At 47.3% G+C, this 15,614-nt stretch overlaps 4 protein-coding genes and 2 non-coding genes across 6 annotated transcripts; 2 read left to right on the top strand and 4 right to left on the bottom strand.

Annotated features, from left to right (window-relative positions):
• Positions 1–2,160: 2,160 nt before the first annotated feature.
• On the bottom strand, positions 2,161–2,252 carry BGW36DRAFT_t17. Its single transcript has one exon. It is a non-coding gene; the product is annotated as a tRNA-Asp (tRNA).
• A 1,388-nt stretch (positions 2,253–3,640) lies between these two features.
• On the top strand, positions 3,641–3,732 carry BGW36DRAFT_t20. The gene has a single exon. It is a non-coding gene; the product is annotated as a tRNA-Asp (tRNA).
• A 1,874-nt stretch (positions 3,733–5,606) lies between these two features.
• Positions 5,607–8,060, bottom strand: BGW36DRAFT_371328 (uncharacterized protein). Its single transcript, XM_046215365.1, has 5 exons — positions 7,485–8,060; positions 6,822–7,432; positions 6,477–6,773; positions 6,065–6,424; positions 5,607–6,016 (listed from the first exon to the last, which is right to left on the bottom strand). The coding sequence occupies exons 1-5, from the start codon at positions 7,741–7,743 to the stop codon at positions 5,837–5,839; spliced, it is 1,707 nt and encodes a 568-aa protein (XP_046075067.1). The 5' UTR covers positions 7,744–8,060; the 3' UTR covers positions 5,607–5,836.
• Positions 8,061–9,604: 1,544 nt separating this feature from the next.
• Positions 9,605–11,542, bottom strand: BGW36DRAFT_355846 (uncharacterized protein; the record flags this gene model as incomplete). The annotated part of the gene is made up of 5 exons (XM_046213695.1): positions 9,605–9,931; positions 9,979–10,398; positions 10,450–11,126; positions 11,181–11,420; positions 11,470–11,542. 5 exons carry the CDS (start codon positions 11,540–11,542, stop codon positions 9,605–9,607), a joined length of 1,737 nt encoding a protein of 578 aa, XP_046075066.1.
• A 711-nt stretch (positions 11,543–12,253) lies between these two features.
• Positions 12,254–13,330, bottom strand: BGW36DRAFT_371317 (DASH complex subunit Dam1-domain-containing protein). The gene is made up of 4 exons (XM_046215364.1): positions 12,873–13,330; positions 12,763–12,811; positions 12,666–12,714; positions 12,254–12,604 (listed from the first exon to the last, which is right to left on the bottom strand). Exons 1-4 carry the CDS (start codon positions 13,176–13,178, stop codon positions 12,412–12,414), a joined length of 597 nt encoding a protein of 198 aa, XP_046075065.1. The 5' UTR covers positions 13,179–13,330; the 3' UTR covers positions 12,254–12,411.
• Positions 13,331–13,629: 299 nt separating this feature from the next.
• BGW36DRAFT_355844 (uncharacterized protein) lies at positions 13,630–15,581 on the top strand (the record flags this gene model as incomplete). Its single annotated transcript, XM_046213694.1, has 3 exons — positions 13,630–14,790; positions 14,846–14,945; positions 14,992–15,581. 3 exons carry the CDS (start codon positions 13,630–13,632, stop codon positions 15,579–15,581), a joined length of 1,851 nt encoding a protein of 616 aa, XP_046075064.1.
• Positions 15,582–15,614: the final 33 nt, after the last annotated feature.

Genomic DNA, 15,614 nt, shown 5'->3' with positions numbered 1-15,614 from the left:
CCTACATTTCGTCTCGATTTCAAATGTTATCATAAACAGACAATTATTTAAATAATGCCTCCTGAAAACCTAAGATGCTCGTACCCCGCGCACAATCTTAACACTATACAAATGATAGCTCAGATTAATATAATCAATAACTGCCAGTTACATACAGTATTGCAACAATCGATTTTTTCATCTTAGATAGATAGAACATCAATTAACTTCTTACACCTTATAAACACTCTCGTTGGATAAAAACAATTTCGGATTATCTCAAATACAGCAATGAAAAATAATTTCAAAAATCTTAGAGCTTTCATTATATGTAAATAAGATATCCGTTAACAGACGAACAAAAGACTTTTCACCGATTGATCTTTTTCTAAGAAAAGGTGCTAAAAAAGTGGGATGATACCAAGCAGAATGCGAGGTAAAAATAAAGGTAGTATAGACGAACAGAACCCCCATTCTCGAAGCAATATTGTAATGATTAGTAATTTGACGACGCCGTAGTCCACGACCGGACGTAGAAAATATGTGTGCCTCCGATCTTTGGGCACCAAGAAAAATCCTGGCTTTGTGTTACTTTGCGAATTTGCAGTACGACGCTCAACTTGTTATTCGACACTTACATTGGCTAACTCAATAATCTTTGGGTAATTGTCCTGCATTTAGGCGAGTATTGTGCTTGGAGGAAGTTCGTCTAATCCTTTCAAAAGCAGCCATAGAAATATCAGAGTGGCTGGCTCACAAAGAATGGTATACGGTTTTCGTTCCGGATACCGGGTTTGACTGTATATCTAGAGGTTCTTCAGAGGTTCGGGCTTCCTGTCCCAGAACCCTGTCAATCTCGCTAAGATGGTAGTAAATGAGATGCAGAAGTCGGTTTGTGATTATTGTTATACAGACAGCAATAGCAGCATACTGCCCATTGGGAGATCTGGAGATAATAGATAATATTTCTCCACCCAAACTGTGCTGTAGACTCATGGTCTGTTATTACTATTCTCGAGTAAGTCTACTGCATGGTCTCTAGACTGTGGCGTAGGACAGGAATATGGGCATTGACATATCGCGTTTTCTGAAAACTTCACTAGAATCCATTGTTGCAACTTGTTTGGGGAGGCTCCCACCGTTGCTTGATCAATTATTTCATGAATTTCGGCGAGGCGGTTGCGTTGTGCACTTTTCCAGATATGGTACCGCGAAGTCATACCAGGAATTTGTTATATCATGTGGTACTTCCTCCAGTACTTCTTTAGCGATTCAAATAACTGCTCAATCAGATGGAATTGCATGCTTAACATGGTAGACTAGCAATAGGGTATTGTTGGTTTTAGAAGCCGTTTCCGTATATATTCTCACTGAAGATTTTTAAAGACTTTCTCTTCAAACCAAAAGATGCTTTCAATAATATACCAGCCTACACTATACCATCACATTATTGTGTCGAAGGTTAGCCAGGTGCTATAGCCTATAACGATTTCCGCTTCTTCATTTTTTACAAGCCTACCGTCTTGAAAACACAGTGTCAAGTAACCTTTAACTTATTGATTGGTTGACTAACGTGCCTACACCTTACAATCTGAAATAATCTAAAGACGTATTAATAGATTCTTCAGAACTTCCTATTGCTAAGGTTTATCAATGTTAGTCGCAAGAGAAAATTTGTCGATGCTTACCTAGGGGATGGGTAGATATATGTTACGATTTGGAGGCAAAAGGTATAAAAAAATACGATGTCACTCACTCACTGACATGACGACATGAATAAGTAAAGAATCTGTAGTCTCTGGGGCACGGTTCAGCTTTAAAAGGTTGAGTCGCCTATCTAATGTCTATATTCAGCGGGGACATACTTCCAAATTTCCTAAAAGCACAATTGCTGGAGGGCAGCGCCAAACAAACAAGAAAAATATATTCTTCTCAGTCTCGACAACCCTGGCCATCTCGAATCATAACAATATAGACGAGTAAGCAATGAATACACTAACTAGAGAGGGGTTTTAACATAGATTCGTTAATCTGCCAATATTCCACGACGGGGTATCCACAACAATTGATATGAGGTCTAGAAAGGGCTAAAGGACAGACCAAATAGGTGTGTTAATTACGTTTTTTACATTTCTCTTAATAAAAAAAGAGGATCTTCCTCAAGAGAGGGAAAAAAGAATCCTCCCCGACGGGGAATCGAACCCCGGTCTCCCGCGCTTGTTCTGCCCAAAGGCGGTGACAAGCGGAAATCATCACCACTAGACCATCGAGGAATCGTTGTGTGTAATTTATTATATTCGAATTATGTTCATCTAACGCTTTTTGGCTACAAATCACTCTTGAACACTCAAATTGGAGGGGAAAATACCAATCACCTCCTAGAAGACACCAATGACAGAATATTCGAAGGATTCGGATCATATTACCTCAAGAATTTCTTGGAAAACTGCTTGCCTTTTCTAGACAATCAATGCATATAGAGGACATATCATCCACGAAAATTTGTTTAGAACCATGGAGACACAAGCCTGACCATATGAGTATTGTGGGATGTTATTCTAATTTTCCTTGCCCAAGAACCTTCTGAAAACCATGTCAAAACCAACAGCACATTTTTCGGTCGAAATGGAGGCGTTGACATTCTAGCGAGAAGCCTTGTGACTCGCATAGAAACAACAAGTATGAGACAGTATCGGAATCTCATAAGGACTTGTCAAAGTCTTGTATGTCCATTAATTCACATCCTCTTCCAAAGTACAGTGACATGACTGGAGCGCTAGAAAGATAGAGAAATAATTTCAAGTGTGCGCGGCCAATTATTGTCACGTCTTATGGAGAGCGAAGCTCTATCACTCTATGCGTCTGGTTTAAATAAATTGTATGTCACAAGGCCAGGCAAACAATTGGGAAAAGAAGGTCATACCCCTCTCCGAGAGCACTTAAGCATAAAATTAATGGATTCTGTTAGCTCGACTGAGGGCTTTGTTGGAATACAAATGTCAAAAAAAATCCTCTCCCGATGAGAGTAACATCATGAAAACATTATTGAAAAGGATTGTACCTTAAGACACGAATGAAATAGAGTATAGGTTAGGGGTAAGACTTTTAGCCTCCACCCTCACGTTATCCACATCTAGTGTTTTAATTTCATATAAATATGGTTTTCTTATTACCTCTTTCGTCTGTTCAAATTCTATTATTAATATGCTGCACAAATTCACACAATATATGTTACACATAAAGCTAACCACAAGAATGCGCGATGTCTCGAAGCTCCATTAGGTAGTCTACACATGTATAACTGATGAGACTGATAGATGAACTCTCAATGATTTTCAAAAGTCCGAGCCTGAAGCTGTGTAGCTTCATCATCTGATAGTACTATACCTGACCTTCAAATTCCTAGAAATGAGTGGATATATCTAATCATATTCTGTTGATATACGCGGTAACCCGGCCGGTGATAGGTTAGAAAGTTTAGTTGCCGAGAACGAGACAGAAGATGCTCTGTTCAATCAGGCGAACCGGCGCAAAGCCATCCAATCGGAACCACCTAAACCCCGGCCAATTTTACACGCTTAGCGACGACATATTCTCACCCACCATAGTTCATTCGGAAAAGATGAATATAATCCTAATCCACGAAACCACATATAACAGTTCCTCGATGGTCTAGTGGTGATGATTTCCGCTTGTCACCGCCTTTGGGCAGAACAAGCGCGGGAGACCGGGGTTCGATTCCCCGTCGGGGAGGATTCTTTTTTTCTCTCATTTCCTAATGACCACGACGAATTCTAAGCGCCGAAGTTCAGTTGCTCCATCCAAATCATCGACGTTTAATTGATGACCAACATCTTGATCACTCCCAATGACGTTTAAGTCCCCTAACAGTTCATAAATGTGGAATTCGTCACATAAGCCAGGGTGTTCTCGATGAACTACATATAGAAATTCCCCAAATAGAGTGTTTCTAGCCTTGAGGTTTATTTAGATCATAGATATATATGCCTCTTTATCATGTCTCGATGACCGTTGATTATCCAATTTAGCACAAGTTTAGGGCCATGCAACGTGATACAACTTTGAAACTCCCATTCATCCAAACTCCGAAAGAGGAAATCGAAACCCAGCACCACCGGTTTTTTTCGCTATACGAAATAAATGGGAGACGATGGGGATTCTAAATTTGCTTATAACCTCCAAAACCAAGCCTTATTATAGTGATAAAAAACGAAATTCCGAAACGAGGTCGACCCAGCCACCAGCGGTTGTTTTCGCTATACAAATGAGAGAGTGGGATGTTACCGCTACGAGATTCGGATTAGGATGGAATCCTTGATTTGCTTTATAAACTGAAAAATTGACCTAGCTACTATATAAAAAGATAAAAAACTCTAAAACGTAAATGTGAAATAACTTCTACTCCCCGTCTCGGATTGCCAGTTTGTTCTTTATTTTCTATGTGCTCTTGCTCTTTTCATTCCCTTAAACATTCATCTTTCTAGCTAGGTAAGCAAACCTTCAAACGAGGATTCACAAAATATCAAAAGTCATAGTCAGATTCATTAATAAGACGAACTCTGGAGAGCGAAAAGTAGCCTCTACCTAGAGAGAGAGAGGTCCAGCTGATATAGACTGGGCCTCATAAAGCTTCTTTTGTTGAAGTCTATCAATATCTCGATTTCAAGTCCCATTGTTTTGTTCCACAAACCGGGAATAGGCCGACGAAACAACACGTCGAAGCGTGTTGTTCTGGTGGCTAACTAGGTTGGTTGAAACATAAAAGGTCCATGCCATAAAAAGATTTGAAAGCTCGGCAACAAAGGACTTAAGAGTATATCATGAAGTTAATATCAATGTGGTTCCAGGCGGTTCAGGAGGCTGAGGCGTATTGGAACACTAAGAATTATATGGGAATACATATGCAGTAAATTACGATATAAATTACATGCTTCAAATCTTATATTTTAACTTAAATCGGATGAGAATCAAAGACCGTGGGCATATGAAACTATCCACCGGGAATTTGCCCTATTTGACAGATACTTTTAGCCGTTCGTATAGCACACAGGGCTACTTCTCAAAAATTTCTCAATATCCCATCGCCCTCGCCAAAAGTATAAATGCCCCTCCCTTCTTTAGATAGTATCAATATTATTTCACTACCCGCATCGGAGTCTTAACTTTTTGTCGACGTATTATCGAAAAGTACAGATGACATGCACCTTTTTTTGCTTGAGATGAGCGCTACAAACTCTCCTAATTATTGACAACCCCAGTGCCAATTGCCAACTAGACCAAAAACAACGAAATAAACATACATAGCACTTACAGCAGGTTAGATTTATAACCTCTTGGCTGCAGCCAAACGCACCATGTCTCGCGGCACTACATATGTGAATGGTAATACGTCCTTCTACACCACTGTAGCTGACAGATAGCTACCCACGTGGCAGCGATTGAAAATAGGTAAAACTAAATAAGTTAATATGATTGAGTACCCAAGTCTGTCAAGAAAGTGGATTCGCTGTGGGGAGAGTTTGCTAGCGCCGCACAGCCTCACGCTTCTCTTTTCCACTTATTACGCTCTTCAAACTGCGACTTCTTCTACACACATGTGTACTTGATGCAAAATATACGGTAGGTTATCATTAACTATCTATTCACATGAAGCCGGCAGATGCTATCGATCTACCGCCCATTACATGCACATCGTGAGGATCATAAACAAGCCAACTGTCCAGGGGTATAAAGCTGAAGCCACAAAAATCGTAAGATGAAGAGAAGAGAAGGGATATGTCCGAATATATCAACCGAGTGGGAAGATATGAACAGGGCAGAGGCAGAGGGGTTGGTATCATGCCGACGACCACGAGCGTGCGTGGTGCTGGGCGGTCTCCTTCTTGACCGCCCAGGCTTTAATGGCGATCACTAGGATTTCATACGCCATGATGAAACAGGACAGGCCTATGGCGATGTTGAAGGTGAACATGGCGTCGAGATCGTACCACACCATGACGTCCATGATATCGGAGGCCTGAAAGGTCAGCATATTGTTGTTGTATTGTGGACATGGGACACTTACACTCAGCATAAAGATAAGACCGCCGGAAACCAGGCAGAATGCGCCAATCAGTTCCGACGGTGGACGCGCCGGTAAATATGAAGTCGGCGGTTTCACGTAGGTGATGACATAAGTCACACCACGAGCCATCGCAGCTCCAGATAGCAGAGTGCCCCATTGCTTGTGGACCATGGTCGAGACCATTTGTTTCTGGTGGTGACCGCCCATCATCATGCCCAAGAGGAAGATGATCAGTGCTGGCATTGGGTTGAAAGACACGCCAGACTCGTCTTCCTCGGTTTGCTGCTGACGGAAGTTATTTCCCAAGATGCTCTGTTTCACCCACTTCCGGACTCGTTTCGATTCGAGGAGCAGGCCGCACTGAAGATAAAGACATTAGCGACAGTCCACTGAAACCACTGAGATGACTCACCAGTCCGGCACCAAAGAACATGACAGAGATTGATACATGCTCCAAATCCTGAGCAGACCATCCCTGTCCCCATCCTCCGAGATGCTCCAAGAAGACATTGGTTGAGCCGTAGGTGAAAATCAAAGCGGACTCAACGAACTCTCCAGTCACGGCGCGGGAGCCTGCAGGTTTGATATTCCAGGCCCACCCGAAATTGGCCCAGCAGCCCATGAATCGACCCAAAACGACAAGACCGTACCAGAAGAAGATGCCGCCCTTGATGAAATGCGCCAGGCCGCTGAAGATTCCATGACCTCTCTGCTTGAATTAGTATACCCACAGTTTCCAAGGTTTTACGAGACATACAAAGATACCGCCATACGTCACACCGCCGGTGGTCAGAGCAATGAAGCCAAACGGCAAGATGATGCGATCAATCACATTGTACACAATGCGCAAAACACGGAGAGCACGGTTGGACACTAGACTGGGAATGCGACTGGTAAAGAACCGATCCAAGGTAACGCTTCGCAGCCAACCGCGCGCAAGAGGCGTCGGCACCTCGATCTCCTCTTCGTCTTCCTCCGACTTGGGGAAGTGTTCCTCGTCGGGAGAGGTGGGACAGCTGGTTCCCTGGCCACTGTCTCCAGACCATCTGTACTCGGCGACGGGCGAGTACAGCTGTTGGTGCTCCATCATGTTCTGAGTCGAGACGGGCATAAAGGTGGCGCGCTCATACTCATGGCCGGAGTTTGTGCGGCCACGGCCCGAGTAGGCATAAATCAAGCCGATGACAGCCTGTACACCCACCGCCCACGTCGCAATCCAGCCGATCGTGTGATGCGCATTGTTCTCATACAGGTCGGGGGTGGAAGTGTTGTAGATGATGCCAAACAACAAACCAACCGCATTGACGACCAGGAACAGGAACTGCGTGGGAATGGTGTACCGCGAATGCGCAACACTCAGCATGACGGCTAGCAGCTGTTAGTTGCGAGCGCAACAGTGCGCACGGTCTGGAGAGCTTACCTATCGGGAGAATGAAGCACCAGGAAATCACTTCGAGGATGATGTGGGCCGTGATGGCGCTGCTGTGCTGGCCACTCGCAAAGTAGCTGAGCTCCCACTCCTCGGCGGGCTTGGACATTTGGTCTTTCTGAGTCGCGTTCATGCCCATGTCCATGTCCATATTCATGTTGGCAGCTTCATGCGCATGACCCCCGTCGGCGGCGACAAGCGCGACGACGAGGGCGAGGGCGAGCAGCTTGGCAGATATTGAGAGTCGCATGGGGTACAGAAAAGCAGCGCCAAACTGTGAGGCAGCGAGAAGCAAGAGCAGGAGCAGGAACAGGAGCAAGAGCAAGCAGAGGGCGAGAGCAGACGAAGAGGCGGGATGGGCTCTTTTTCAAGGCAGGCAGTCGGGGACGAGCTCCAACCAGGCAGCCTCATTGGTGCATGCATTAATGCATATGAGTGTGTCCAATACGTCGTCACAGACTTACCGTACGCATTACAGCAATGCTTACACATCGCGATATGGATGATTAATGGTTAATCTTACGTCGGCGCGTGGAAGCAAGCCGATCCGAGCTCAAATATTAAAACGTTAAATTTTATTAGTTACAATTAATACAAGAACAAAAATGGAGAATGCGATCCGCTGATTCGGGTGAGCTCGTCACACGTCTCGCCTGCACCGTCATACCCGTACATATATACTCATGCTCTACAACTGACTGCATATGAAATATGAAGTATTAAATGCCAACCACCGCCGCAAACGGTGTCGGTGTGCTGGACGCACGGGATTGGCGGCGCTGCATTACTAATGGCGACGTACATCACGTCCTCATGAGTCACACACACAGCCTGGAGGTACTTAGTGCTCGCACTATACTACAACTAAGGATAGGTACTGTGTGTACGGAGCATGTATCGACTATATACCCGATCGGGCGCTCGGAAATCACGGCGGGGCTAATCATGTCAGGCTTACCTCTCGATGCACTAATGTATTATACACGATGACCTCACTGCGTCATATTTGTTAGAGAGCATCCGACTCTTCCGTATTCGGCTTACGAACGGAATACAACGAGCGGTCAGGAGAGTGTCGCGAGGCTGGTCTAGATGCAAATTTTTGAGGCTATCCCCATCGTCGGTCTTGGCGCGCGGTAAAGATCCGGCGCATCCGCCATAGATATTATCAACATATCATGTAAATACTTCATATAATATATGAATGTATGAGGGCACTGGTGACAGCCTACGTACGCACATAACGGTAAATGCACACTAATATACTACACACACTACATATATACATATATCATATATGTCCTTCATGTCAATAGAAGAATATGTCGGGCCGTGCGGCGATCGGCAGCTAGTCGGATAGCCGGGTGTGCAGCTCCTAGTGGGATGCTGCTCCAGGTCATCTGCGCGTTCTCTTCACGCTGATTAGCCGTCAGCTGGTGGTTATACAGAGGATTGCATTGTGCAGACTCGGCGTCGGAATTTGGGTATCCGAGCCCGTTAAATCCCCTCATAACACACCCTTATTGTAATTATATGTATGAATTCGGATATTTCCACGCACTCTGCTATTGTCAGTGTGTATTACCCTGCGGATGATTTGTCAGTTTACGATACTCGAAACTTCGAAGGCTCGCAGTTCTCGATACTCGACTCCACTTCTCTGTTGGTACTACAGCTCAGAATTTTCTTCTTATTAATAATTAAAAATAAATCGCCGCATAGACATCAAAACAGACGGACGACAGCCTGCAGCGGATGGTACACGCCGGAGTAGAGCAATTAATTGTCCGGAATCATGCGGATGCTCACATGTCATGACACCTTAGTACATATGTACCTCCCGCGCACAGATATTAGGATGTGCTCCGGTAGTTCGGATATAGCGGAGTAATCATGTTGTTAACAAAGTATAATAATGGGGTCGGTGTTCCAGATTGTACAGCACTATTCTAAATAAGTACACGCGCAGGCATGGAATTAAGGTGTGAGACCTGGAGTTGCTTGCAGTAGTGGGTGTTAGTGGCTGATTGGTATAGTACTTAGTTGATCGATTGATCAATTGTCGTATGGAGTAATAATTGATGCATATAATACTAAGTAATAGAGTAAATTCACCACGACAGCGAGCGCAGCGTATAAAACAGCAAATACGCATCTGCATTCAGCACATCCCCCTCCGACACCAGCGTCACCTTGTCGTCGTTGAACAAACACCATCGATCCCCCTGCTTCACGTACGCAATGTAGTGACCCTCGTTCAGCCCAACCCCGTCGTGGACAATTGCCGACACCAAATCGTACACGAATTTCTCGTTCTGAGATCTCGACGACGACCCTGCCGTTGTTGTGGCCACGGTATACGGCTGCATGTTGATTTCTAGAGGAAAGTCGATTTTGCCGCGCATTTTTCGCGTTTCGGATTCTGTCTGCTCGAAGCGCTGCATTCATTTAGTAAGAGCTCTTCGTACGGTTGGGTCGAAAGTACCTTCATCTGCATGCATAGCATCGCAGGGAGTCGTTTAATTCGCAACTGCTTGGTCAGCTTGTCCGGATACCCGTGACAGCCCTGGCATTGGTATCCCTCCATAGTCAGTTCCTCGGGGGATACCCAGGACTGCAAGCACTTGGCCAGCGTGGGCGTTGAGCCGTGGAGAGTGCCGTTCATTTGCTGTTTTTTAGAGTGCAACTGCACGTCCAGACTCAGCTCGAGCAGCGTCTGCTCTGTCGGGCTCGTGTGTTGACACATTGGACAGGTCAGCGTGCTCTGGAACTTGCCAAAGAATGCCTTGCAGAAGAAACAGTGGCATTTCATCTGGTCTTCTTCGACTGATGTCGCTGCGTGAAGCCCGCCAACGAGGAATTGATAGAATTCGTGCGCGTCTTGCTGGCGATTACCGGCGAGGGGCTGAAATTACATTAGTTTACAATAAAAAAGAATAAGGAAAGAGAGACGCACTGGATAGTTCTTCCACGTCGAGTATAGCAGTTGCTCTGCCGTAATTCCATCCTTCTTGTCACACCCGTTGAAATCTGCAAATGCTTTGCCCATCGCACACAAGACGCAGCCGTCCACCGCGCATTCGTAATATTTGTGCCCATTGCCTAGAAAGTAGGCATTTAGTATCGGTTCGTGTAGCAGCGTCTGCAGGACGACGTTCATGTAACAAGTCTGGCCGAGATTGAAAAGCCCCCGAAGCCCTTCACTCTGGCAGATGCGTTTCGTAGCATTGGCCCGGACATATGCCTCATCCGCTTCGATTTCTACAGCATCTGCGCCATTTCCATTCACCCCGTTTTGGTGTGCATGGTCACCGTTTATTCCATTCGTCGAGATTTCACTCGATTTCCGCTTCTTGGCCGTCTTGTTGGTCTTGTCGAGTAAGCTTTTGAAAATGTAAGTCGTCGTTTTGTCGCGTTTGACTTGCGTATCTCTATCTTTCTTCGCCTGTGAATATGCATCCAAAACCGCATGCTCTATCAGCTTTGCCGCTCGTACACTATCGAGCTTCTCCTGGCCAATCCGAATGCGGGACGGAAGCCCTGAGGCCATAGCTCTAATCTTCTCTAATTCATGATCATACACAAAATCTCGGCATTCCTGGCAGAAAAGGGCAGCAGTGCGGGAGTCGACATCTGAAGGCATGCGTTAGTGTTGAGAGATTGTCTTTTTGAAATGGCATTTCTCACAAAAAAGATGTTTCGCCTTTTCGCTGTGGATCTGTCGATCACCGTTGCTGTGCCTTTCTGAGCAGTCCACACAGATATACTCTGGCTTTGCGACTGACCGCTTGAAGCTGGGCAGGGGCTTGACGCCGTTTGTCTCGCAGTGAGACGGGTCAGATGTGCGCAGAGCAATCTGCTTCAAGAATGCAATGGTGAATTTGGCACCGCGATCCTCCCCGTCTTTGAGGATAGCAGCAAGATGCTCTGTTGCGGGTTAGTTATCAAATAATAAACTTCACAGCAGTCTCCATACCACAACCATATTCAGCTTCCGTCAACAGACTTATCTGCGTCACCGTGGCTACACTTGTCGCAGTAGTAGCCATCATGCCAATGCTATCTGATAGTAGCCGATAAAAAGTAATACAAATATTAACAGACACCAAACCACACTATCCAAGCGAGCGGCAGATGAAGTTAGACCGGCTAACCTCTGGAGATATTAATCGAACAGTTTTATGCCAATTAACAATATCCGAACATGCTAGATGCAGACTGGCGGGTACAATGCAGGGCGAACAGATGGCGGACGTTGAGGAGCCTCAGTATCGATGACGGGCAGAAGAGTCGCCTATTCCAGGCTCTGTGCGACAACCAATCTTTGGCCGACTTAATAATCAAATAATGATGAATTAGATCAGTCTCCTAACTATTGATAAGAATTAGGAGGTCGAGTGTCGTGGCTGGCTCCGTCTCCACAAGCGACAGCGAGCCACATATAAGCGCCGGCTGCGGTGTCACCCGGCAATCCTGCTCCTGCGAGGCTGCGCCCAAGACGAAGCCGAAGCCGAAGCTAGGAATGTAAGGATAGAGTGGACAGGTCCAGTTGCCAATGCTTCTGGCCTAGCTGGTCGGGCAATGCCTGGTGCGATAATGGGAGAATAGGAAAGATTAAAGGATAATGAGGATGATATTTTAAGCTCTCACGTTGCCCTGGCGGCAATCGAGCAACGGAACGGGAATAGGCGCGGCAGTACCCGCTATTGCATTAACATCAATAATACGTATTATTGAATACACAAATATAAAGTAGAATAGAACAGTATAAGTATGAGCGTGAGTATGAGTATATGTACAAGTATTGATTTTTTATTGTAAAGCATTCATATTCATTCAAAGGGTATCAAAAATCTGTGGCTGAATGCAGCGCGAATGACGTCGAGATCTTCTCATCCAGCTCCTGCACTGGTCTTCTCTATCTATTATATCCCCTCCCCCGTGGTAGCGCACTCGGTCGTGCCCTTCCAGTGCCTCCTCTAGTATAACGACTGCCGGTTGTTCCACGAGTAGACCCGGCCCCGCGACCGCGAGCTGGAGGGGTGAATTTGGGCGTAGCTTTGGACGAGACTGTGGTTGGTGGGTTATCAATGAAAGAGGTATCCGTAGTCCTGTAGACTCTATTAGTAGGGAGATGCGATGCGATGCGATGCTATGTGATGCGCGTCTTACATGAACGTTGCGTCGGTATCATGGCCCGCTTTGCTTGATTCAAATGCTTCTAAACAGGCTCGTCAGTCTAGCCCAACTAGTATAAGAGGAGACATACCTTGTCGGGCCTTCGCTTGCACTCGTTTGAAGGATTCGGAAACCGGGGCCTACTCGATCAGTATCGCGATACCACTCGTCATATAACAGCGAAGATATAGGTTGGCGTACCTCAGGAAAGTCAACGCAAAACGCGTTCATGTTCAGGCCATACAGGAAACTGGCAAAGCTCTCGCTGAAGCGCGCCAGGCTCTCGTGCATCAATTGCAAGTGCATGAAGTTGGCTTCCAGATCGGCCATGGAGTCCGCCAGTTCCGCATACTGCGGCTCCAACGCGTTGATGGCGGGCTCTGCATAGACGCTGCCACCGTAGGCGTGCGAGTCGCGAATCGAAGATCTCGAGCTGGGACGCAGCGGCGTGGTCGGCCGTGAGGTTGGGCGCGGCCGCGACGCCGACCTGGGAGCGCTGGAGTCCATGGAGTCAGCACAGACTGTGGTATGTAGAGTTGACTACTGAGTTAGTTGACTGTACTTGTCGTGGGTGACACTAGGAGCTCAATCCGGTAAAGCCTCGGCAAGGCAATCGAGTCATATGAAACACTGAACAGGCTGCGGGTTGCCAGAGAGTTCGCACGGATGCCCCCACCACTCCTCCTACAGTGACGCCACTGCGCGCTGATCGCACCGCCCTTTTGCAGCCCCTGCCAATTACTGTTGATTCGTGTTAAATCATCATTATAATTCGCCCGCGTCCGTGCAAATTCCCCTTCTCCCCGCACCGTTTCCTGCTCCCCAGACTGCAACGCTCTTCTCTCCATCGATCCGAGCCTGTGCTGTTTCCTGGCTGATAAGGCGGCTCGTCTCGCTATCTCGTTGATATTGTGTGCCCCTGCATCCTGCATCCTCAGCAATCCTGTCTCCGAAGCACATGCGCACCATCCTCGCCAGCCGCTCGGCGATTTCTTTTCTCTCTGGCTCTCGACCTCGTCTCCCCGTATTCTCACAGGCCCTCACATCGCGTGTTTCCCCGCCAAAGCCCGCATCGTGCTCGCTAGTCCTCCGCAGCCAATTTCGCGCCCACCCCACCGTTCATCTCGCTCAACCGAGGCAGGCGGCGTCGTCGCTTTGGGGTATTGCCCTCGTGGTTGGAATTCTTGGCAGCACTTTTCTATTTATCCAATCCGACAATCCGCCTCCTTCTCCCCCTCGATCCGAACTGAATCGATCCCAGACTCAGGACCACGACTTCCTAGGCCCCATCAACACTCTCAAAATGTCGTCCAACAGCATCGAAACCGGCCATGTCGGAAACCTCACCGAGGAGCAGGAAGCCAAGCTCCGCGAGATGTGGACCGTCATCTTCAAACTGACCGGCGTCAAGTTCGAAGAGGGTGAGATCAGGGGCAGGGCCACATCCGTGACCAGCCTCAACGCCCCAGCCAGTCCGACCGACTCGAAGAAGAAGTCCAAACGAGGCTGGTTTGGCCTCGGCGGTGCCAAAGAAGAAGCCCCTGTCGTGGACAGCGCCACGGCAGGTCTCTCTGTCCTCAATGTGTCGGATGCCGACGACAAATTCGGCCAGGTCAAGGAATTCAAGCAGGCCCTGGCCGACTTGACCCCAGATCAATTGAGAGAGACCTTATGGAGCATGGTCAAAGCCGACGACCCAGATGCTCTTTTGCTGCGATTCTTGCGCGCTCGCAAATGGGACGTGGGAAAGGCCGTTGTCATGCTTGTATCCACCATTCGCTGGCGTCTGACTGAGATGCATGTCGACGACGACATCATGCTCGGAGGTGAAGCCAGCGCAGTCACACAGTCCGAAAGCAAAGATTCCAGCAAAAAGCGACTGGGCAGCGACTTTATGCTGCAAATGCGCATGGGCAAAAGTTTCGTCCACGGCGTCGACAAACAGGGCCGTCCGATCTGTCTGATTCGTGTGCGCATGCATAAGATTGGAGCCCAGGTTGGCGAGAGTGTAGAGAGATTGACCGTTCATATGATCGAAACCACAAGGTTAATGCTTCCTCGTCCAGTGGAGACGGCAGTGATTATCTTTGACATGACTGGCTTCACATTGGCGAACATGGTATGGCTGCCGAACAGAATTGAGGAGTTGTGACCATGCTAACGATAACCAACAGGACTACACACCCGTCAAATTCATCATCAAGTGCTTCGAGGCCAACTACCCGGAGTCTCTTGGCGCCGTTCTCATTCACCAAGCACCATGGATTTTCGCAGGTTGGTTCGCCAGTCCATCTTAGTTATGTATACTGACAATCCCCAGGAATCTGGAAAGTAATCAAGGGCTGGCTTGACCCCGTCGTCGCAGCCAAGGTTCACTTCACCAACTCTGTAGAAGACCTCGAAGTGTTCATCGACCGCAGCCGGATCCTCAAGGAACTTGGTGGAGACGAAGAATACAACTACGAATATATCGAGCAACAGCCCGGCGAGAACGACGCGTTGAAAGACACTCTCAAGCGGGACGAACTCCTCGCCAAGAACAAAGCCCTTGCGACAGAATACCAAGAATTAACCAAAGCGTGGATTGCCGCTGCCAACAAAGACAAGAAGGAAGAAGCGGAAGCCATCAAGCCGAAGCGAGAGGAGCTCGTCGACCGAATAGGCAAATCCTACTGGGAGCTCGACCCTTATATTCGCGCTCGCTCGTTCTACGATCGCGCTGGCGTGATCAAGAGCGGTGGTGTGGTCGACTTCTACCCTGAGAGATCAGCGCTGAAGGAGAACGGTACAGCCGAGAAGAAGGAAGTGCCTGTCGTGAATGGCAATGGCACAGCCCATGTCACCGACGAGGAGAAAGCTCCTATAACGGTGTCCGCAGAGGCACCCGCTGTTGCTGCAGCCTCAAATTAAGTACAACATAGCCTTGGGAGTATATTTGTTTGC

Source organism: Talaromyces proteolyticus, assembly GCF_021365285.1.
Source record: "Talaromyces proteolyticus strain PMI_201 chromosome Unknown BGW36scaffold_3, whole genome shotgun sequence".
Taxonomy (NCBI): Eukaryota; Fungi; Ascomycota; class Eurotiomycetes; order Eurotiales; family Trichocomaceae; genus Talaromyces; species Talaromyces proteolyticus.
This window is presented reverse-complemented; position numbering and strand designations above follow the sequence as displayed.